This window comes from Stegastes partitus, unplaced genomic scaffold (genome assembly GCF_000690725.1).
Source record: "Stegastes partitus isolate 25-593 unplaced genomic scaffold, Stegastes_partitus-1.0.2 Scaffold281, whole genome shotgun sequence".
Lineage (NCBI taxonomy): Eukaryota > Metazoa > Chordata > Actinopteri > Pomacentridae > Stegastes > Stegastes partitus.
In genome coordinates this window covers 176,331-198,481 of record NW_007578012.1, presented here as the reverse complement: position 1 = coordinate 198,481, position 22,151 = coordinate 176,331, and the positions used below count along the sequence as shown (strand labels likewise).

At 43.3% G+C, this 22,151-nt stretch overlaps 2 protein-coding genes across 3 annotated transcripts; both read left to right on the top strand.

The window, feature by feature from the left end:
• The first annotated feature begins 2,786 nt into the window (after positions 1 to 2,786).
• On the top strand, positions 2,787 to 10,130 carry fbxo42 (F-box protein 42). The gene is made up of 10 exons (XM_008282681.1): positions 2,787 to 2,944; positions 3,881 to 4,160; positions 4,709 to 4,825; positions 5,502 to 5,636; positions 6,381 to 6,534; positions 6,644 to 6,754; positions 7,727 to 7,823; positions 7,932 to 7,988; positions 8,201 to 8,317; positions 8,402 to 10,130. The coding sequence occupies exons 2-10, from the start codon at positions 3,887 to 3,889 to the stop codon at positions 9,467 to 9,469; spliced, it is 2,130 nt and encodes a 709-aa protein (XP_008280903.1). The 5' UTR covers positions 2,787 to 2,944; positions 3,881 to 3,886; the 3' UTR covers positions 9,470 to 10,130.
• A 3,042-nt stretch (positions 10,131 to 13,172) lies between these two features.
• On the top strand, positions 13,173 to 20,542 carry slc25a34 (solute carrier family 25 member 34). 2 transcript variants are annotated; one of them, XM_008282679.1, is made up of 6 exons: positions 13,173 to 13,230; positions 13,710 to 14,449; positions 17,060 to 17,125; positions 18,759 to 18,911; positions 19,004 to 19,138; positions 19,215 to 20,542. In XM_008282679.1, exons 2-6 carry the CDS (start codon positions 13,949 to 13,951, stop codon positions 19,398 to 19,400), a joined length of 1,041 nt encoding a protein of 346 aa, XP_008280901.1. In that variant the 5' UTR covers positions 13,173 to 13,230; positions 13,710 to 13,948; the 3' UTR covers positions 19,401 to 20,542. The 2 variants fall into 2 exon arrangements, with proteins under 2 accessions (XP_008280901.1, XP_008280902.1); XM_008282680.1 differs by lacking the exon at positions 13,173 to 13,230 and adding an exon at positions 13,468 to 13,634.
• The last annotated feature ends 1,609 nt before the right edge of the window (positions 20,543 to 22,151 follow it).

The following is a 22,151-nucleotide window of genomic DNA, read 5'->3' as shown; positions in this document are numbered from 1 at the left end:
TGGTAGAAAAATGTAATGAAGCGTTTAAGATTTTTAAAGGAGGTGCTGCAAGTCAAATGAACAGCTTCAAGAAAAATAACAATATTAGATGTAAAGTAAAAAAGCAAGTGTAGAAATTTGAAGCTATTCAAAAAGTAATAAAGAAAATTATAAATATAAAAGCAATAAAACAATAAATGATGTGTTGCATCTTATTCAGTGACTTTAGTATCAGGGTATTGAGCATGCTGTCACACTACCATCACGTACTGATACACTAGAGCAGAGCCACTGTTATTAGTAATAGAGTGTTAATAATAACACCTGCGCCTTTTCTTTCCATCACAAGTAAGTGAAAAGTCTTTTTTGTGAAAAGCACAATCTCAAATAAAGACAGTAAAAACAAAGCAACACTCGGCCTGCTCGTGTCACAGCTGTCAACAACCGTAGCAGCAAGTTATTTGTCTTTCTTTTTGTATAGATAGTGTTTTTTTATTTTACTGTTCGTAGAATTAAGAGATTAAGAGATTTTTTTACTCCTATATATTATTTATAAGAACATCCCCAGTGTGCAGAGGAGCAGAATTTGGTCTTTATCCAACAGCAAACATGTGCATGTTAACAGTAAATATTAATATGAATAAACATGATGTATGTATTATAGTAAATGTAGCATGAATAAAACATATGACAGAAGCTATGGATGCTCGGTGAGTGGAATCAGAGTATGAAAGTGTTGCTTTATTCTGTATATTGCCCATTAACCAACTCAAACAGCCTGAATATGGACAAGCCAACCTCTTAAAACAAATCAATAATAAAAAAAAAATGGTGAATTATGTTATCAAGAAAAAATTATGACAACCAAGAAGATGATGACTCTTTTTCTGTCTTTTTTTTAATGCACAGGACTCGTATTAAAAGCCAGCAGTTACATTCTCAGCTGCACTACATTTCAAACATTTATGCGTCAGTGGGTCTCCTACTCAACAACCAACATTATTTTTCCTGAAAACCAACGTTAACTACAGATTTATGCATAAATGTTGTTTTGATCTGCGGTTTCTCTTCCACACCGTATTCAGCAGAAGTGAGAACTTCTCTGTGCAATGATTTAAAATTGTGTCACCTCTCAACTGCATTATTTCTAAGTTGACATGTACAGCATTTTAACTTATGAACAATCAAAATAATCAACAGTCAAAAATAAATATGACTATATTCCAAATACAGGCCTCAAAGTAGAAGCTTATTGGAACAAGAGTGAATACATCTGTGATCACGGATGCACAATTTGGAAAACCTGTGAAACAAAGTTGAATACATCTGTGATTTCCAGTTAGCCTATCCGCATGGATGAAGTTATAAAGTGACTTGCAAAGGACCTTTGATCTGCTTCTATCTGCATGTCTGCATCCTGACTTCACATGGAAAAGAGTTACCGGAGAAAAATCTGATGGTGAGATTTCACAAACTTGGGAAATGATACAGAGCGATTGGTGACCAACTAAAAATCGGTTCAAACACAGGTGCAGCAATGATCAGGAGGCCCAGAGAAAGCCATAGAACCACTAATCAGAACTGCGGTGGTCGTCCTCCTGAAGTGACACCACGGACAGTGCACTGCTTGAACAATGCAGCTCTGGAAAACAGAGGCACAAGTGCTTAGCAATGGGAAATTACAGTTTCTGCGACAGCTTAGACAGTGTGACATACAGCACATAAGGTCAGCCTCTGTGGAAGGTGTCCAAGAAAAACATCCTCGCTTGCTGTGTGGTACAAAACTGCAAAATGAAAATAATGCTGTAGAACAAGAAAAGAAGCCTGGCGAATGCTGGGGGCCCATTCTTTGGTCAGATGAGACCCAGAAAAAAAGCGTTCAGCGCAGATCGGATCCTGTTTGGTGTGAATCTACCACAGTGAAGGAATAGCCCCACTAGTGAAGCACGGGGGTGGCAGTATGTTACCACGGGGCTGTGTGAGAGCAAAAGGGGGACATTTATAGATGTTACCATTAATGTCTGTTGATATATTAAAATACTGGCTGACTACAGGACTCAGAGTACACAGAAGCTCGGCAGAAGAAAAATATTCCTGCACGATAACGATCTGAAGCACTCTGCCAGAAAACACACGAGAGTTTCTAAAGAAGAAAAAAGCAAATACTTTGACTTGACCAAGTAAGTTGTCTGACTTGAATCTGGTAGAAGATCTTTTTTTTGTTTTTTAGAGAGAAATGTAGAACAACACAACCCCTCCAGCAAAGCAAGAAATAGTCTCTGAAGAATGGCAGCACATCGCTCCAGGATTTAGTGAAACACTGGCGTCCTGTGTGCAAAGGAGATTTGAGTCTGTTATCAAAAATACAGATACATGGATAGAAAATAAAAGAAGATAAGATTTAATTCTTAGTCATGAAGGGTGTGCTGACTTTTGTTGCATTGAGTTTCCACAGTTGGGTTTGTATTTTGTATTTTGTCAACTGTTAATTTTTAATTTTACATAAAAGTAAACACCTTTCAATTTAGAAGTGCTGCAATTATCAGGAGGTGGTACAATTCTGAATCATCTGACATTTAGGTGATCTCACACAGTGGAGCTACTTCCTCATCTCCAGCATCACACATCCTTGATTGATTTTCTCAGATTACTGTTACATTACAGAATTACGTGCACAGTATATATATATTTAAGAATGGTAATAATCCCCACATCCACCGGCGAACACGTTCAGTAGGTGGCCCACAGCAGCTGGGGGCGCAGTGCTCGGGGCTGTGGACCCACCCTGGTACCTTCAGACGGTCGGCGGCTGCGGGAGCGTCGCTGTGCTGCGGAGGACGCTGGTTATAAAGCGGAAGATGGCGACTGTTTGGAGGCTGCAGCGGAATCTCCGGAGCTGATACCGGGGAGGAGGCGAGGAAAGACACACGATCAGAGCCCTGAAAAGAACGCGTCTGAACCAACGGTATTGACAAGACTTCCGCAGTTACGGACTGAAATTGACACGGTTTTCAGGGGGGGAACCCTGACAGAGAGTCTGACATTAGGGGAGCACAGCACACAGCCTTCTGGTGAAGCTAACGTTAGCAAAGATTATCAGCAGCAGACAAGACTGGAGATATCAGCTAGCTTGTTAGCCGGTAGGATAACGTTAGATTAATTTGTTAAAAACGAAACGTGTCTGTGTTAAAGTTAAGAAGTGAGAGGTTTTCATACTTTGTCGAGCGAATGTATTTTCAAGAAACCTGTAGCTGTAAACCGTTAGCTTGAGAGTCATTGATGTTAGCTAACGTTAGCTTGGATGCTCAGAAGTTAGCTAGCGTTAGCCAGTGCTAGCATATATTCTCTCAGGATCAAATTCATGATCATGTACGGCTCGGTTACTCAGTGAAACAGTGGTTTTTTAGTAAAAGTCATTCCTCTTTTACAAATCTGACAAGTTTGGTTCATCTTCACATACATCGTTAGCTAGCCTTGGGTGATAATTAGCAACCCAGTATTTCATTTATTTTGTGATGGCTAACGACAGCTAGTTAGACGAAGCTAATGATATAAGAGGGACGTGCTGTGTGGAGGGGCCAGCTGCTCACTTTAAAGAAAGGGTACCACCCGTTTAAAACAATGGATGTGACAATTGAGCTTGCTGAACGCTAAATGCCTCACCATTTAACGTTGAACACAGCTTTGCAGCGTCTTTCGTTTTCCTAGGTGGGACCTAACCTCTGTCAGTTTTGTGTGAGGCGACATCCTCATTATATTTCAAATGCAGGAACTCAACATATACGTCAGGAAGGACGTGGTGACCAGTTCTAATCAATACTGTAGTCTGGCTGAATCTGGCAGACGGTGAACATGAGCATTAGTGTGTACATTACTAGCATGTCTCCCCTTGCCTCTGCAGACAACAATGTCCCGCTCCCCTGACAATGAAGATGGATACTTTGTTGCCATGGATACGGAGGACGATGGTACAGAGCCTGCTGGGATAACGGAGGACGTGGAGACAAAGATGGGGTCCTGTCGACAAGAAGGGAACATGGACAGCTGTGCCAAAGGAGAGGGGAGAACAATGGTGGAGTTGCCAGAGGAAGTTCTTGAATACATTCTGTCCTTCCTCTCACCTTACCAGGAGCACAAGACTGCTGCGCTGGTGTGTAAGCAGTGGTATCGTCTCATTAAAGGTATGCCCCCCATACATCTGCATAATCCTGTGTGAAGCTGACTTGAAGGTGGACAGGTTGGCGTCGCTGTGGGCATGAGCAGAGCAGCGATGTGTAGTTTAAAACACCTGATATTAAAAGTTTAAAATGCAATCTGCTCATTGCATACATGCAAAACAGAGAGACATTCATTAGAGCTGTATGTTTTTGTTAAAATCTACACCAGTGAATACAGGACATCTAGTTTGTAAAAGAAGAAGAAAAAAAAAAAAGGCGTTTCACCTGGTGAATGGATAACAAACATGAGACAGATGCTCAGGTACCATGTGATGGAGTGTATGATTTACTGAGGTGATGTAACTTCACTTCCTCAGTTACAGCCATTATGCAAACAGTTTTAACGACAGGAAATAAAAGAACGTCGACATGAAGCCTTAAGATCATGTTAGAGCTACACAGTTCCAATCATTTTGATCGGTACTGAGATCACGGTTGTTTGTCATGTTTGTTGTAAACTACTCCACTTCTTCTTCTGTCCCTGTTGCTTACTTGTCTTTTCTCTGACCTAGGAGTTGCCTATCAGTGTTACCATGGTTTTTTGAGAGCTGTCCAGGAGGGAAACATCCAGTGGGAAAGTCGCACATATCCGTATCCAGGAACTCCGATCACTCAGCGCTTTTCACACAGTCAGTATTCGCTGCTTCGTCACGCTTCACGTCAAAACGAGTTGCACATTACCAGGTGTTACCAGTGAAACCACCAAACTGATCGCTTGGTGTGTCTAAGTAAAGGATACGTCTCCTATAAGTTTAATATGTAGCATCTCAGCTAATGGATCAAACTCACTAAATGTTCAGATGTAATTTAAGCCGTAGATCAGATTATGGGTTCAGCAGATGAAAAGGCTTCTGCTCTGTGGAAGCTGAGTGATTCATGAAAAGAGCAACCTCAGACGCTTTCTTATCGTCTGATGGACTTCAGCATTACTTAAAATAGATTGTCACGGAGGATATTCATGCTACTGTAAGCCGTACAGCTTGACCAGAAATCTTCTCTGATAGTTTGTCTTTTAAGCTTTAAAAACACATTTTTGCCAATTAATTAGCATAACAGGAAATTTCCTGTTTTGTCTTTATATCGCTGTAATATAAATCACCTCTTAATTTATGTCATACTTTAAGTGTAGCTGGACTGTGTATTGTTAAGAACAGAAGGCTATTTTTACTCTCGTCAGCTCTGTTTATAGATTTGGAAATGTCTTCTGTTTGCCGCGTTATTTTTAACGCTGGGTATCGATTCTCGGTGTTTGCTGCAGTTTTGCTGTTTATTTGTGGTTGATTGATCTCTTTTTGGGGGTTGCAGGTGCATGTTATTATGACTCAAATCAGTCCATGTATGTGTTTGGGGGTTGCACTCAGAGTAGCTGCAATGCTGCCTTCAACGATCTATGGAGACTCGACCTCAACAGTAAGGAGTGGATCCGCCCTTTAGCCTCAGGTGAGCATATTACGAGCTGCTAGGAGCAGCAGGAGACACAAATCAGGACTGTTTTTATTACGATGTGTAGCTCTGGAAACCAGTAACTTCACATGGGGCTTATGTAACGGGGACTGTGGGAGGACGAATCACATTTCTGAATACAGGAGTCAGATGCTTAATGGCAGCAGCTGAGCGCACAGTATTTGAGGAGGTGTTTAAAAAACAAAAAACAGAAGCTCCAATGAAGTTGAAGTGAAATTATTTCGCTGGTGCTCTCATATTTTATTGCGGTAGAGCAGGGGTGTCCAGTCCTGATCGTCAAGGGCCACAGTCCTGCATGTTTTAGATGTTTCCCTCTTCCAGCACACCTGATCCTAATGATCAGGATCGTTATCAGGCTCCTGCAGAGCTGGATGATGAGCTGATCATTTGAAACAGGTGTGTTGGAAACATCTAAAACATGCAGGACTGTGGCCCTCCAGGACCAGGATTGGAAACCCCGGTGGTAGAGTTTGTTGGGCATTTCATGATAAAGATTAAGAACTAGACGCGTGATAAATTTTGTCGAGGGCACCAGAAAATGTCTGTTTTTTTTTTTTTTAATTATATGAAAGTGTTTCCATATTCTCAACAAGGGATTGGCCAAATGCATTTTCTCTACTAAAATATTTTGGGGTTTATGTTTATTAGATCAATGATTCGTTCAGTTAATTAACACTTTGCTTATTTACAGAAAATGAGAGTTGTGAGTTTCTTTTTCAGGCTCTTATCCGTCTCCTAAAGCTGGAGCGACTCTAGTCATGCACAAAGATCTGTTGGTGCTGTTTGGGGGATGGACTCGCCCCAGCCCTTATCCTCTGCACCAACCAGAAAGGTTTTTTGATGAGATTCACACCTACTCTCCTTCAAAAAACTGGTAAATTTTGGATTTCAGTTGCTTGCAGTTATGACAAATAAAGGTTAAAACTTCAGTTTAACTTTGAATCATCGTCGTCATGTTTGTCTCCTCTCTCGTGTCGTCTCAGGTGGAACTGTATAGTAACGACACACGGACCTCCACCCATGGCTGGCCACTCCTCCTCTGTGATCGGAAACACCATGATAGTGTTCGGGGGATCATTAGGAGCACGTCAAATGTATGAACGTCTTATTTCTACAGAACGGCACACTTCAGAGCAGACGTCTGTGCATTTTTGTGTCTTAAAGCTGCACCAGTGATGATGAGACATGCAGGTTGCAAAAAGACGTTTCACCTGGTTGGCAGGCAGTAAAAATGTTCTCAGGTGACGGATATGATTTACTGAGGTGATGTAACTTCACCTCCTCGATTACAGTCACAAACTCTAGTTACAGATCACGTTAGGGATCCCTGATGAAAAAATTAAACTTATTCTGATCAATATTGAGACGATTATTTGTCACAACTGTCCAGTCATTGATTCAATGATTTTTTTTTTCATATATTGCACATGCACGGTTAAATAAACGGCATCGCTTTCACTTCCACGTAGTTTCCTGCTAATGTTCATATCCTTGTGCCAAAGTTAGACTTAAAACAAAGTTCTGTTTCCCATGAATTCAGTGCATCCCCTAGAGGCAAAATTAAACAAAACTGAACCCACAATACCTCACTCGCTGAACATCTGCTTATAAATAGACGCTACAAATTACAGATGTTCCGGAAAATGCCTCACACGCAGGCTGCAGTCGATGCTAGCTAGGCCGCTGTGCACAGAAAACCTCACGTGTGTGACCAAAAATGTATTTAAAACGAGTGAAATAAGGCACTGTTTTTGTTTTTTATGAGCACAGTCTTCTTTGTGTGGAGCATTTTGAACATCAGCCTCACTGTCACTTGTGTTCATTTAACTGCGGGAAAACAAAATCCTGCTCATGACTAATATTTGACTTGCTGTGCTGCCTCATGTCGTGTTGAATGCAGACTCTGTAGACGTGTTTTTAAGAAGTAGTGTTGAAGGTTGTCTCGTTTTTCGTTTTATTGCAAATCATCGCCGGTTTCAGCTTTAAGTCTTGTTCACGTAGCAGTAAATGAAAGCTTTTGTTCTGACGCCTAATGATGTTGTTGTACCTCTATTGGTTTTGCTCAGGAGTAATGAAGTCTGGGTTCTGGACCTGGAGCAGTGGTCCTGGTCCAAACCGCCCATATCTGGCCCGTCACCCCATCCACGAGGAGGCCAGTCACAAGTAAGAAGGCTTCGGCTTTTCATCTGAACCACAGCGTTTGTCTACGTTGTCTCAGAAACCCCCGCTTCTGTTTTGTACGTGTAAATAACTGAGATGTTTTCCTGTTAGATTGTGATTGACGACCAGACGTTGCTCATACTGGGAGGCTGCGGCGGCCCGAATGCAGTGAGTTGAACAGTGTTCTGCTTCCAGTTTATATTCCACTCATCGTACATGTTGCATTTTATATTTTCTTACTGTTTATTTCTGCTTGTTTATCTGTATTTATGGTGGTAACTTTCCTCTTTGTGCTGGGGATTAATTATTTCTATTCTACTCTATGAGAAGAACATGTGAGTCCCTCCTGTTAACATCATGTGCTGTCTCGTGTGTCAAAGCTCCTTAAAGATGCCTGGCTCCTCCACATGGACGCGCTGCCGTGGAGGTGGCAGCAGCTGCAGGTGGAGAACGAGGACCACGGAGCCCCGGAGTTGTGGTGTCACCCGGCCTGTAGGGTGAGTGTGTTCCTCACCACTTACTTCTGCTCTGTGTGTTAGCATCGATAGCTAATGTTTCCCATCTCGTTCTTTCCCCTCAAGGTGGGCCAGTGCGTGGTGGTTTTCTCACAGGCGCCGTCTGGCCGTGCACCGCTCAGCCCAAGTCTTAACTCTCGGCCCTCCCCCATAAGTGCCATACCTGCCCCTCTGGGCCCCGAACCGCCTTCCCTGCGCTCCCAGTCTCCCGTTCGGAGCGGAGCCGCTGGTGTTGTTCTGGGAGCTGTAGAAGAGGCTCCGTGTGTGAACGGTCGATGGGGCACGCTGAGACCTCGGCCTTCAGCGAGAGGAAGCGCCAGAGATGGGAGCCCATCCTCATCCCAGCAACAATCGCCCTCACAGGGCCCAGACAGCCCTCCTCTTCCTCCGCTTCCTCCGCTATTAAACGGATCCTCCCCGTCACCTCGGACCAGCCCAGCCCAGGCTGCATCGCCCCCCTCTCGCCCTCACCTGCCTGCCCCCACAGACTATGGTTGGGAGTCTCCCCCCTCTGCCGCTCACCATCCCGAGGTTCCCAGCACCAACGGCCTGCATACGCCTCCCTCAGGCTCCCCACGCACTCCCCCAGGAGCAGTGTCGCCCGCTGCCTTACGACGAGGGCTGGAGGCAGTGAAAAACAAATCTTCCTCATCTTTGCCATCTTCATCGTCATCGTCTTCCCTACAGACACAGGGGGTTTCTCCGGGAGGAGGAGGAGGAGGCGGCGGGGTAGGAGGAGCAGGTCCTCCAGGAACGCCTCCGTCATCGTCCTCCAGCCCTCCGCAGGCTGCTGGAAGTGACGGACACGCCATCCCGCCGATCGCACGGCGTCTCGGCCATCACCCGCCGCAGAGCCTGAACGTAGGAAAACCGCTGTACCAGTCGCTCAACTGCAAGCCCATGCAGATGTACGTGCTGGACGTGTCCCGGGCCAAATCTGCCGGGGTGGTGTCCTGGAGAGTTTATGGGAACGGGACTCCGGCTGCGGTTACGGGACCACCGGAGACCAGCCTTCACACCGTGGTACAGGGCAGGGGAGAGCTCATCATTTTCGGGGGCCTCATGGACAAAAAACAGAATGTGAAGTACTACCCTAAAACCAACGCCTTGTACTTTGTACGCGCTAAAAGGTAATGCACCTCCAGGTGGGACTGGGGAGACGGACGCTCCGCCCTTTGACCACACAAGGGAACTGACACACAAGGCCTTTTTCTCGTAGGAAGGATGATGAGAAAAGAACATAATCATTACTAGATGTTTCACTTCAGAAATTCACTATTCTCCCTTCTGCCTACTGCAAGCATTCGAAAGAAAACACTTTAACTACACTTTGATAAAAAAAAAACATTTGCTTGAATGTGAACTCTTGACTGTGTGTGTGTGTGTGTGTGTGTAGGTGAGTGTGTGTGTTTGTGACTGCAGTGATTAGAGAGAGAGCCGGACTTTTTGTTGTTAACCAAAAGGTGAACAACCAAACAGTAACTTTTCTGTTTTCCTGTGTCACCCTCCTCTGAACTCTTGGGAAGAGAGGAACCCTGGAAGTGCGGACGCTGTCGACAGAAACGGTTGACGACTACCTTGCTTTTTGTATCACTCTTTAAGCCTGCAATGTTTACATCGACAACAGTGCGAGTGTGTGTGTGTATACGTGTGTGTGTGTTTGTGTGTGCACGGTGGTGGTTAAAAGTTGTTGAGTAATGTGTGTCGGGGGCCATGGTGGCTGAGAGATGTGGCACTGTACTATAAACATAGTTAAACAATAAAGGCCTCCATGTCTGCTCTGTCAGCATCGTAACCGTCTTGTGTGTTTGTTGTCTACCAAAAGTTGCCGCTTCTGTTGACGGTCCAGTCGCAGCTGTGTGGACGTAAACAGCGTTTATGAGTCGACGTCATTGTAAACGAGTGTTGGTCTAACAAACCTTAAACAACATGTCAAAGATTTTTCTGGAGAAATCAACCAAAGGTGTAAAACAAGCAAAGTACAACATATACAGAACAAACGGTTAATGTTAGATTGCATTAAACATCCAGCACAGGCAGTTAATGTACAACACAAAGTCCTCTGATGTTCCAGATGACGCAACCACAGAACGTTACACCAACCTTGATAAAACGTATGGAAGCAAAGAGAATACACAAGCTGAGTTTTTGAATATGCACAAATCCTTAATGTGAAATTTAAACATCCATCCATCATCTATACACCACTTCATCCTCACCAGGGTCATGGGGGGCTGGAGTCTATCCCAGCTGACTCAGGGTGAAGGCAGGTTCACCTGGACAGGTAACCAGTCTATCACAGGGCTACACTTAGAGACAGACAACCAAGCACACTCACATTCACACCTACGGACAATTTACAATCACCAATTAACCTCAGCATGTTTCTGGACTGTGTGGGAGGAAGCCGGAGAACCCGGAGAGAACCCACGCTGCACGGGGAGAACATGGAGACTCCACGCAGAAAGATCCCAGGTGTCCTCACCGGGACATGAACCGGTGACCTTCTAGCTGCGAGGCAACAGTGCTAACCACCGAGCCACCTTGCAGCCCTTATATGATCTAATTCAAATTTTTTATTTTTTTTTTTAAGTTTTTATTTTTGGCCTTTGTGCCTTTTATTGGATAGTGTTAGTGAGAGAGAGACAGGAAAGTAGGGGAGAAGAATGGGGGGAGGACATGTGGGAAAGGGTCATGAGTGGGATTCGAACTCATGACCTCCACATTGGGACTGTAGCCCTGTACATGGGACGCCATCTCAACCAGGTGAGCTATAGCGGCGCCTAATTCAAATTTTTAATATATGTGTGTACAAAAATCTTTGCAACCAACGTTTACGCTGAAACAAATCAAATGTCGATTTCTGACTTCAGTCGTCTTCCTGAACTCTTTGTCTGATCAGCTGACTGACGAAACAGGAGCACACAGGACAGAAGTGTGATCGATCGATTATCACTGATATCCCTCAGGTTGGACGTTGATATTGGTGTCTGACTTTTTTTAAAAACTTGGATTATACTTTAACAATGTGAATACAGCCTTTGGATTCTGGACACTTGAATATTTCGTCTGAATTTGAGGGAGTTTTATGGTTTGAAATGGAATTTAAACCACATAATTTCAAACAGATGGATTTCAGAGTACATAAAATATAGAGTATATTGCTTTAAACTCAGTGGAATTTACTTTTTAACACAAACATTTAGTGAAATCTGCATATAAATTAGGTGTTCAATTTATATAATGAGATTCAAACTGTGGCTTTTTTTGTTTCCTTCTATGAGAAATCTTTTAATATCTGCAGCATAACTCACCAATAAATGAACAAAAGTGATCAGAAGCTCCAGAGCAGCTGATTCAGACCTTTTTTGTGAGGTTTTTTATGTCAGCTGCTGCCTCCAACATGAAGAAAGAACTTTATTCAAACCTCAGCTGTTAAATCCGGTCTGGAGGCTGATGCTGTACTCGGTAGAGAAGCAGCCTCTAGTGGATGTTTCACATACAACATGAAATAAAAGAGAGCTCAGTTCTCTAAAAATAGTCTTCAGGCTTTGACAACTTATAATGAAATCATGTTCGACCAACAAACTACAACGAGAGGGGAGTTGTTTTTATTCACCACTTACCCAGTGATTGGAAGCATACACACTAGTTTTTAAGTTGATTATTCATAAAAGATGATGTTTCTCCAGTTAGTATTTCCATGTTATTTATAAGGATTTTTTTTTGTTCTGTACTTCATTACCATAATTGTGAGCACAAGCTTTAAAGTTGGAAAATTTAAAAAAAACAAATACATAAAAAAAGGAATTTTTTGTTTAGCCAGTTTCATTAAAGTACCTCAACTTTGAGTTTTCAGAATCAGAATCAGAATCAGAATCAGAATGTCTTTATTGTCACTGTATGAGAACAATTAAATTAAAAGTGGCATCCTTAAGTGCATATGTAATAAATAATTAACATAATCAAAATAAAATAACATTTAAAAAAAACATGTAAGACTATCAAGATAAAATATTCATAATTTTAAAAAAAAAACAAAATAAATAAATTAAAACAAAAACAAACAAACCAATTAATGAAAAAAACAAAGTTGACAATATACACAATAATAAGTGGATGCAATTGCCAACATTTTATTCCATTATTATTCCTTATTGTGTAAACCCAGCCTATTAAAGTAATATTTAAAATAATAAAAATATTTAAAATCTTTATCTAAACCAATAAACTAGATTTTTATTTTTTATTTTTTTAAATCATGCAGCCTTTCTTTAGATGAATTGGTGGGAACAGGTTCCTTGAACAACTCTTTATGATTGTAGATGAATCATGTGAACTGGAAGCAGCATCCATCATTTGCTCCAGATGTAGATCATAATCAACACATTCTTCACAACAAATACTGATTTGTACCAGATCAGTGATATTATTTTTCCCTCTACTAAATTAATATGATCCTAAAATGATAATTCCTAGAAGACAAACATGCATTCAGGTAAAAAGCGATGCAGTGAGCCTGGGCTGGTTTGTTTTGCTTCTGGGATTATCATGCTGTGTTTGGCGGATTAGCCTTGTTTTGACACCTCCCTCAGCCAGCCAGCACTGGGATCCTTGCTCTCCTTTCCCCTCAGACTCTCCAACCCCCCTCTCTGACCAACAATAACCTTTTACCCAGAGAGATCCGATAGGACCAGAGCTGGGGCAGTTTGCAGCGCGGCCGTCTGATTCGTGCAGCCTCGGGGACGTGGTGAGGTGGCAGACGGGACCGGGCCTGCATTGGCTCTGACCTGAAGCAGAGGGAGGAGACTTTGACAATGAATGTGCTGAGGACACATGTTTACAATGATGGGGGGGAAGAGGAAGAATGGAGCTGCACAGGAGCACTGAACACTGTGAGTTTCTGAATGAAGTGAGCAAATTCAAGGGATGTTTTTTTGTTTGTTTTTAAACTGTAGAAAAGCCTCTCAGAGTAGTTTGAGTGTGTGTGTGTGTGTGTGTGTGTTGTGTTTGTGCTGTGCATGTGTGTGTAGTTGCATGTTGGTTTGAATGAACTTAAACTGCAGTGGAGTGACATGTTTGTGTCAGGGGATCTCATGTATGTGCATACATGTCTGGTTTTGTGTTACATGAAGCTGTTTTCTCGTCGTGTTTTTCTCATTTCTGTAGTAGTTTTGAATGAATGGATGAATGTCGGCGTGCTGCAGGATGGAGGAGTTACACAGCTGCAAACATTATCTGACATCTACTAGGATGCCTGTCGCCTGAGCAGAAACCTGAACGTCTCCATTCCTGATTTGTTGGGCCGGCCTTTTGTAAACACACCTGAACCTCGCAATTTAGAAATGTTTGCTTAATGACGAATCTCTTGCAGATGGTGCCTCATTTGACCAGACTGCAAGTCAAGGACGCTAACAGAAGTAGGACACCGGAGAGACACAGTTTCCTGCAGCGTCATAGAAGAACCATGCAAGACGTGTTTTAAATGAGTTACCACACGGGCTGACAGCTCTGTTCTCTGACCTCAAGGTTACCGAGCTCTCTTTGTTCCCCTACAAACTGAGACAAGGGGAAAGTTTCCACTGGACTGACTGTGAAGTTCACGTCTCAGGGATGACCAGCGCTCAGCTGCTGAAAACTTCACCAGAAGAGTCTGTTTTTGGCGCCCAGCCTTCACACACGATGGCGTCCACCGTGTCCGCAGTCCCCCGCGGCGTCCTCGGCCCAGTGCCGCCCCCTCCAGCCGTCTGGCCTCCTCTGGACTTTGGTCTTGGCGCTCTGGCCTGCTGTGCAGCCTGCGTGTTCACCAACCCTCTGGAGGTGGTGAAGACCCGTCTGCAGCTTCAGGGGGAGCTTTGTGCTCGGGGGTCCTACCAGAGACACTACCGGGGAGTCCTGCAGGCCCTCTGGGTGGTGGGCCGCACGGACGGACTCCGGGGCCTGCAGAAGGGGCTCTCAGTGGGGCTGATCTACCAGGGGGTGATGAACGGCGTGAGGCTGGGCTCCTACTCCTACTGTGAAGCTCTGGGCATCACCTCGTTCCACGGGGGCAGTCTGCTGTCCGGGGCCGGGGCCGGGGCTCTGGGTGCCTTCATTGCTTCTCCTGCTTATCTGGTGAGTTTTTATTGGATCCTCCATCGTGGTTACTTTCCAGTTTTCCCAGAGGAAGGTGGAAGCCTGTCAGCAGTGGTATTTAAATAAAATATGGAGCTCCAGAGACGAGAACTGCTGTAACGGGGCGTCACATTTTTCTACTTCTGAGGTGATTTGGGTTTTTGAGGCTGAGCACTCAGTTAGAATCCAAACTTTTTGGCCTTTTTTGGTTCTCAGTGTGTAATTGTTTTTGACCATTCATCACATCATGCATGTCTGTAAGTTCACTAAAGATCTGATTTGACCTTTCAGACTGTTTTCCTCTGATCAGGAAGTAAAATTATACAGAGTTAACTTCTAACTTTATTAGATCTGTTTGAGAATTCAGGGTTTGTAGTGGAACTGTGAAAAGCAGATGGAGAGATGATGCTTATTTGTCCACATGTGGAAATTAAAACTAGACACACACACAAGGCCGGCAGACAGAAGACGCTGCTGTGCACATAGAATTAACAATACATGTAATTAAAACTGAAAGAAATTAAAACTAATCAATATTAGATGTGCAGCCTGAAGCTTCTGTAAGTTTGTGGATAATGTTGAACACCCGCTGCCTCCTGTTCTCTGTGAATATTTAGTCCTTTACATGTTGTACAGCATGTTTACCGTGATGTCGGCATCCATTACAGCGTCCATTAGGTCAAAATACTGAACCTGAAACCCTGTGTAGCGCTCAGAGTGGATCATCACTACGCTCAACGTTACACACAGAAAACCAAACAAGTTCCCGAACAGCTGACATAAGCTAAAAGACCAGCGGGCTAACGGAGGAAGACGATCCGGGCTTTTGTCCTCGGAGGCAAACATCAGATGTATAATTCAGAAGGTTTTACTTTACCACTATTTTTTTATATGAACAGTTTCAGTACAGTGTGAACTGATCGCTTTGAATGATCATCTATTCACAGAAACCAGTTTCTAATTGTTCAAACCTTGAGAAACCAGTCGGGTCATCTTCTCCTGAATTGTGATCCGTAGCAACAAAACACAGATTAATAAATAATATTATATATAAGGCAGGAGTTTATCTTCTTTAGTCATTCTAGTCTTAGAAAGTCTTTAAGCAGTTTTTTGTTTGCTTTAATCTCACCTCTCCTCGATACTGACCAATCAGACATCCCCATCTTCCAATGTAAGCATCGTGGACACAATCTGAAGCCCTTTTTTTGTGTCAAACCCATTTTAAAGAAACAAGAACGAGGATTCAGCAGTCTGTCTGACCAATCAAGCGGACATATTTTGAAGTTATGGTCTTTCTAGTATCCCGTTTTGTTTCCTAGCTGAGCATCACTAGACGGATAATTACACAAAAAGGGGACTTTTGTACTATAAAATCTTACTGTTGCATTGTGTGTTGGTATCAGGTTAGAAACAGGTCCTTTTAAGAACGGTTACCGAGGAATCTTTCTATGTAAATGTGAATATTGTTTGAAAACAGACCTGACAAAATGTGAACTGGTCCTTTAGCTTTTTTTAACCAGTAATGGGAAAGTTATTAAAGGGAAAAACAGCATTTAAAAAAAAATGGGATCCACAATAGGGTTAGGGTATATTAGGATATATAATAAAAATGAATATATTAGAGAAACAAAACAGGGGAAATAAAACTTGACTTTGTAAATCATCTGCATTCACCTTAAACCGCAAAAACAAGAGACTTCAGGTCAGTTTCAAAGGCGTCTCAAATGTCTTTGATCTATTTTTGTCCCGTACGAGGGTTTGTGAGGCAAAGTCGCACTGCACTGGTGTGTTTGGTGAAGTCAGGTCGGCCGTAGATCTTTTTATCCCCCATCCCCACATCCTCCCACATCCAGGCTCCGCTCTGCTTTGATTTTATCATTTAATTTGCCCTAAAACCAGGCGAGACTTAAATCTCTCCTAATGTTTGTTTTCACGTCAACACCGGCCTCGGATGTCTCTCGATTTATTGCCCCTCCTTTATGAACGTCCTCTGGTTTTATACGACCCGAGTAGTGTTGTTGTTTTTCTGCCTCAGCTGTCAGTCAATACATTTTAAAGCATCCAAGCTTTTGCACCGTCATGGAAAGGCAATATTGTTTGACATGCTCGTCTATATCCGGGTCACTAAATATACCCTGCACGTTGCTGCAACCCAACCCACTGCTGCCAAAAATATGCAGTATCTCGTGGCTGCTCGCCGTGCTGCTGGCGATGAATGAACGGAGGAGGGGTGAAGGTTATTTTATTGACACTCGACATACAGTAAGATCAGGTGGGACATAAGGAGGCCTCTTCAGCCCCCCGTTACATCTGCATTAAACAGATAATGTAGTGTGATTTGAAATCTAAAATAGCTTCTTAGTTAAGGTGTAACTGCAATTACAGCCTCAAGGTTTGGTACAAATGAATCACAGAAGAGTTTGTTTGACCTGTTCTCAGCAGGTTATGTAAGTCACACCAGGTGAACATTAGCACAGTTACCTGTAGGCCTTACATGACTCACCCTGACATCAGACATGATCCCGCTTAAACTCTGGTTTTGTTGGTGCAATCTCGTCTAAAAACAAAGCTGACTTCACTGAACAATCACCGTTTGTGTTTCTTTTCTAGGTGAAGACTCATCTGCAGGCTCAGACTGTGGAAGCCATCGCAGTGGGCCACCAGCATAACCATCTGGTACGACGCACACGTTCCACACAAGACTCATAAACACGTTACCAGTGGTTTTATTGGCATTTACTCGAGTAGCAGTATCACCATGTAACCGCTTTACTGCTGAGCAGACCCTCTAAGTGTCGTAGATTTTATAAAGTACTGATTCATAAATACAGATTTGTCAAAGTATAATCCTACACTAGGTCTATATAGTGCAAACTTTGTATTATAATATTGGAGAGTGTGATTGTACCAGTAATAGTGCGTCCTATTTTATGAAGTGTTCCCTTTTTTTGTACATTTTTCAAAGTCCTAAACTCCCATAATCCCACACTGTGGCTTTCAGCTCTCACTTTTTAAATTATTATTATTATTAGAACACATTCTTTCAAGTACAGTGCTGTCTTTGGGATTTAAAAAGTTCATCACGCATTCATTATTTCAGTCATTCAACCTTTGCTTGTACTCCAAAGAGCATTGCAGGGTGACCCACTTCTCAATGACACTGAGTCAAATTGCAAAAGCAAAGAAAAAGCAAAGAAAAATGAACAACCACGACATTCACTAACAGAGAAAAGGCACTATTAGGGTTTGTTAAATAAAGCCTTAAAGTGTCCTCCTCAGAGTTGATGCAAGTTCAAAGTGGTGATGTGAGAAACCTTACAAACGCCTTTAAAGACAATGTGATCCACAAAGAGTGAATCAACACTGATTTTATTTATTATGTTGACAGTATTTTCTGTAACGCTTCCTTATTGGACGTCTTATCAGGACTGTGCGGGCTTTTATGAAGCAGCTTAATGGACAGCTTATCTTACATTTGTTGAGTGTTACTGCAGAACATTTAACTCTGTTATCAGTCTCAGCAGGACAGAGTGTTATTCACAGCAGCTGCACCCAGTTTACACCTGAGCGACTGAACATAACCCATGTTAGTGCACTTTGCTTCAGGTCAGCAAGTAAATCTGTCAACTAATGAGTTAAATTATGTAATATTGCTCTCTGAAATGTAGTGGAAGTGTAAAGTTGCAGAATAAATATGCATAAATACTCATTTAGTACTTTACTGAAGCACAGACTTTGATTAAATGTGAACGTTACGTTGCACGACTGATGATTCTGTATTTTGTGCTTAAACTGGGCACCTGTGCAGCAAATCGTGTAACAACTGAAGAGAGGCCAACTACTTATATTTAGTCGGTCACGTAGGCCAACACGGTAACAGAACTGGAAGGGCACTTAGAGAGCGCAGTCCTCTGCCAGTGCCAGCACTAATGCCAGTGACCTGTCTTGCAATTTTAAAGAAAGCGATGAAGATCTGCACCAAAATCTAATAAGTTCCTCTTGAGCACCTGCAGCACTTCTCCACCGAGTGTCGTGAAATTCAGCCAGTTGGGTTTTTGCATAATGTCCACCTTTGGGTTCTGATAAAGGATAAATGCAAAGACAGACATGCAGCACTGACTGTGAGACCTCATATAGCCAGTATTATAATCACACAACTCTCTGCTGGTATAACTCAACGCTATATAAATGAAAAAGGCACTTAAATACACCAGAAAAATTCCTCTGTTACTATCTGCTGCCACCACATTATGCAAAACCATACACCGTAGCATAATAACTAGTATCATCTGCTTTTCTTCCATCGCAGGGAGTGTCTGATGCCTTTGCTACCATCTATAGAAGGGATGGTTTCATTGGTCTTTGGAGGGGTGTGAATGGGGCCGTGCCTCGAGTCATGGTGGGATCAGCTGCTCAACTGGCAACCTTCACCTCGGCCAAGGACTGGGTGTCACATTCCCAGGTAGACGTGATAAACGGTTCAGATTTTTTTCACAGCGACAAGTTGCCGTCAGCTGTGAGTCGACTAATCATCACTTTCTTTCTTCCTGGCAGTGGTTCAGTCCAAACAGCTGGCTCCCGGCGTTGATAGCCGCCGCCATCAGCGGAGTGGCCGTGGCCATCACCATGACGCCGTTTGACGTCATTAGCACGCGACTCTACAACCAGCCAGTGGATGAGTTTCGCAGGGTGAATGATCCGTCATTTGAATGTTTTCCACCTGAAGGCGCACTAAAGGCTGACGTTTTCCTTCTCTGCTCCTTAGGGCCAGCTCTATCACGGGTTTTCAGACTGCATGCTGAAGGTGTGCCAAACTGAGGGCCTGCTGGGCTTGTATAAAGGCATGGGCCCCGTGTTTGTGCGACTGGCCCCGCACACGGTGCTCAGCATGCTGTTCTGGGATCAGATGAGGCATCAGGCGGCGAAGCACACGAGCCAAGGAAGGAGCTGAACCAGCCCGACACCTGCACACTGCGCTCCTGACAGCTGTACCCACTGAAGTCCCCCGCTGAATAATTAAGCACGGAATTTACAGCAGACATGTGGCATTTTTAGAAATATTCACTTTTTTGTGAATTAGAGAGAGTTAGATGAGAGGATTGATACCACTTTTTTTTTATATGTTTCATGTAGGTGTTTACTTATCTCAGCATTAAAAGTGGAATCATTGGGGAACAGCTGGCTTTGCTCCGTTTGAAGGTAGAATCATCCATCTGTCTGGAACTCACTAATTAAACTCAGTCTTTTTTGTGCAGCTACACCCAGGTTACACAACGTACATGTAGCCATGTGCTGCATTACGTTCCTGGAGTTATGAGTTTCTCTGCTTGGAGCCAGAAGTTGTCCAACACCTTCTGGTAAATGGTAGATTGTTGTTGCTATGTTGTTTTTTTTTTTTATAGATTGAAAAAAAGGTGCTGTAACAGGTTAATCTGCAAACGTCAGAGCTGCTGGGAGCTGTTTCCTCCTATTTCCAGTCTCTGTGCTGAGCCGGTTTTGGCTTCATGTTCATCCTTTAGACACGAGTGTCGTATCAAACATCTCATCAAACTCTCTAAATCAATCCGTTGTTTTAACTTGTTACAGGAGGCACTACGATGGAAGAACACGGGGGTGTTTCATAAAGATGGGCACATGTTGCACTTACTGTAAAACTCATTTTGAGAAGTTTCTATCAGACTTCTCAGATATGTGACGACGATTTTATGCGTTATTACCTTAACGGATTTAGAAGCAATCTCGTGAGCTTTCATTCGTCAGCTTGCAGCAGATCTGACACGAGTGGCTCATCAATGGCGTGCCGACTACTTGAGGAACAAGTCTGGATTATTAACAGCCTGTATTCCATGTTTGTAATCCAGCATAGCTGCTGTCTTTGTTTAATGCATCATTCTAGTTGCCTTGTGTGTTATTTGGAAAGAAAAAAAAAATCAGATGAGCTTTTTTTGTTTGTTTTTTTTGTTTACTGATGTGTGAACTACCTGTACCTAAAGCCAAGAATGTCATTTGATTCGAGGGTTTTATTGACAGAAATTCAACCTCAGAATGCCTTTGAACAGCAGTAAATAATAGCAATAAAGATATTTTTTCTAAGATGTGTGTTGAATTAGTTTTTCCTTCTCCTGGGAGACGAGTGCTGCATCTCGGGAACCCGCTTAGATAGTTTAACAGTCAGTGTGTGAGCTCATTTTGGTCGAGTTAAAAGGTGTCTGATTGCTTTAAAAATCTCATTATCTTTCTGAGAGGACTTTCAGCCTCTTTCATCAGAAAATGATTAGACTGACATCCCCAATCAAACCCCGTTTAACCTTTGGAAGCATGCAGCTCGCTGAGATCTGATCAGCAGGAAGAAATGAAGGAACTATTTACCAAAGGTTTGGCTCAGAGGAATTCAGCATTCACATTAAGAAGTGGAATGAGTGAGAGATCATAGCACCTTCTGTAAAGTGTCCTCGTGGAGACATTTCAAAGAAAAGATGTTTCTCCCGTTCTCGTGGATCCTGGAAGCTTCTGTAGGGAATTTAAACCCAGTGGACGCCTTCCTTCGAGGTCAGTTTCATTGCAGTGGCACTTGTTTTAATTTTTTATCCCTAAACTCCCAGAACTTTCTCTACATGCCTGTTTTTGGTTTTGGTATTTCACAGGTCTTGTAGGCGCATGTGGAGTATCGGTGCTGTGCAGTCTGATGAGAGTGTACAACTTCATTCAGACATGCACGTGAGTTTATTCTTAGAAAAAGTGCAAAAATAGAAAGTGTGCTGAATTTCAGGAGCAGCGGAGTTAATCTCTAATTTTCTAATTCTGCACACAGCGATTGGGAGACAGAAAATGAAAGTTCTCGGAGATCAGCCTCAGCAGGCCGACCTGTGAGAGGGAGATGGAGAGAAGCTCTCCAGTTCTGGTCGCTGACTGTCCTCCTGTCTCTGGTGGGCTCCGGGGTTTCCTCTCTGTTGGTGCTGGAGTTCTGTCTCAGGGCTGTTTCTGCCTGGGCGTCAGCAGGACTGGTGAGTTCCTTTAATGGATCCATCTCAGGTTGTTTTGTTCCTGTGTTCACGTGTACACCTTCCTGATGCTGACCTGACACATCCATGCTTCTCTGTCCAGGATGCCAGCGGCAGAGGTGTAGATTTGCTGCTCATCCAGTGCCAGTTTTCTCTGGGCTGCAGCCTCACTTGTACTCTGGCCTTCCTCCATCAGGGGGCTCCACAGAGCTCCTTCAGCTTGTTTCTGGCAGCTGCTCTCAGCTGGGCACTGGCAAACTACAGCCACAATCTGTGGAGCCATGTGGCCAGACTCTACCCGCTGCATAGCAGGGAGCGTTACTGTGGCAAGTGCATCAGCCTCCTGACCTCCGGACACACCATGCTGGCTTCGCTGCAAAGAGCGGCTGTTTTGGCGTTTGCTGCAGCAGTTGTGGCCTCCACCGCTACGGTTTATGACCACTTTCTATCCCAGAACGATGCTCTGAAGTTCTGGACTCCGCTGACACTCTGCTACGCTATGTTGGTGGTCCATATTCAAGGTGATGGTCAGTGCAGCTGTGTGAGGAATGAAAATGGTTCTTCAGCCATGAGCAGTGATAAATAATGAAAGAGGCAGGTCAGGTCACAGCAGACAACATAATGAAAGACGTAGTAACACTAACACATGAACTAAGACATAAGTCAAGAGAAACTAAGATGAAAACAACATCGATGAATAA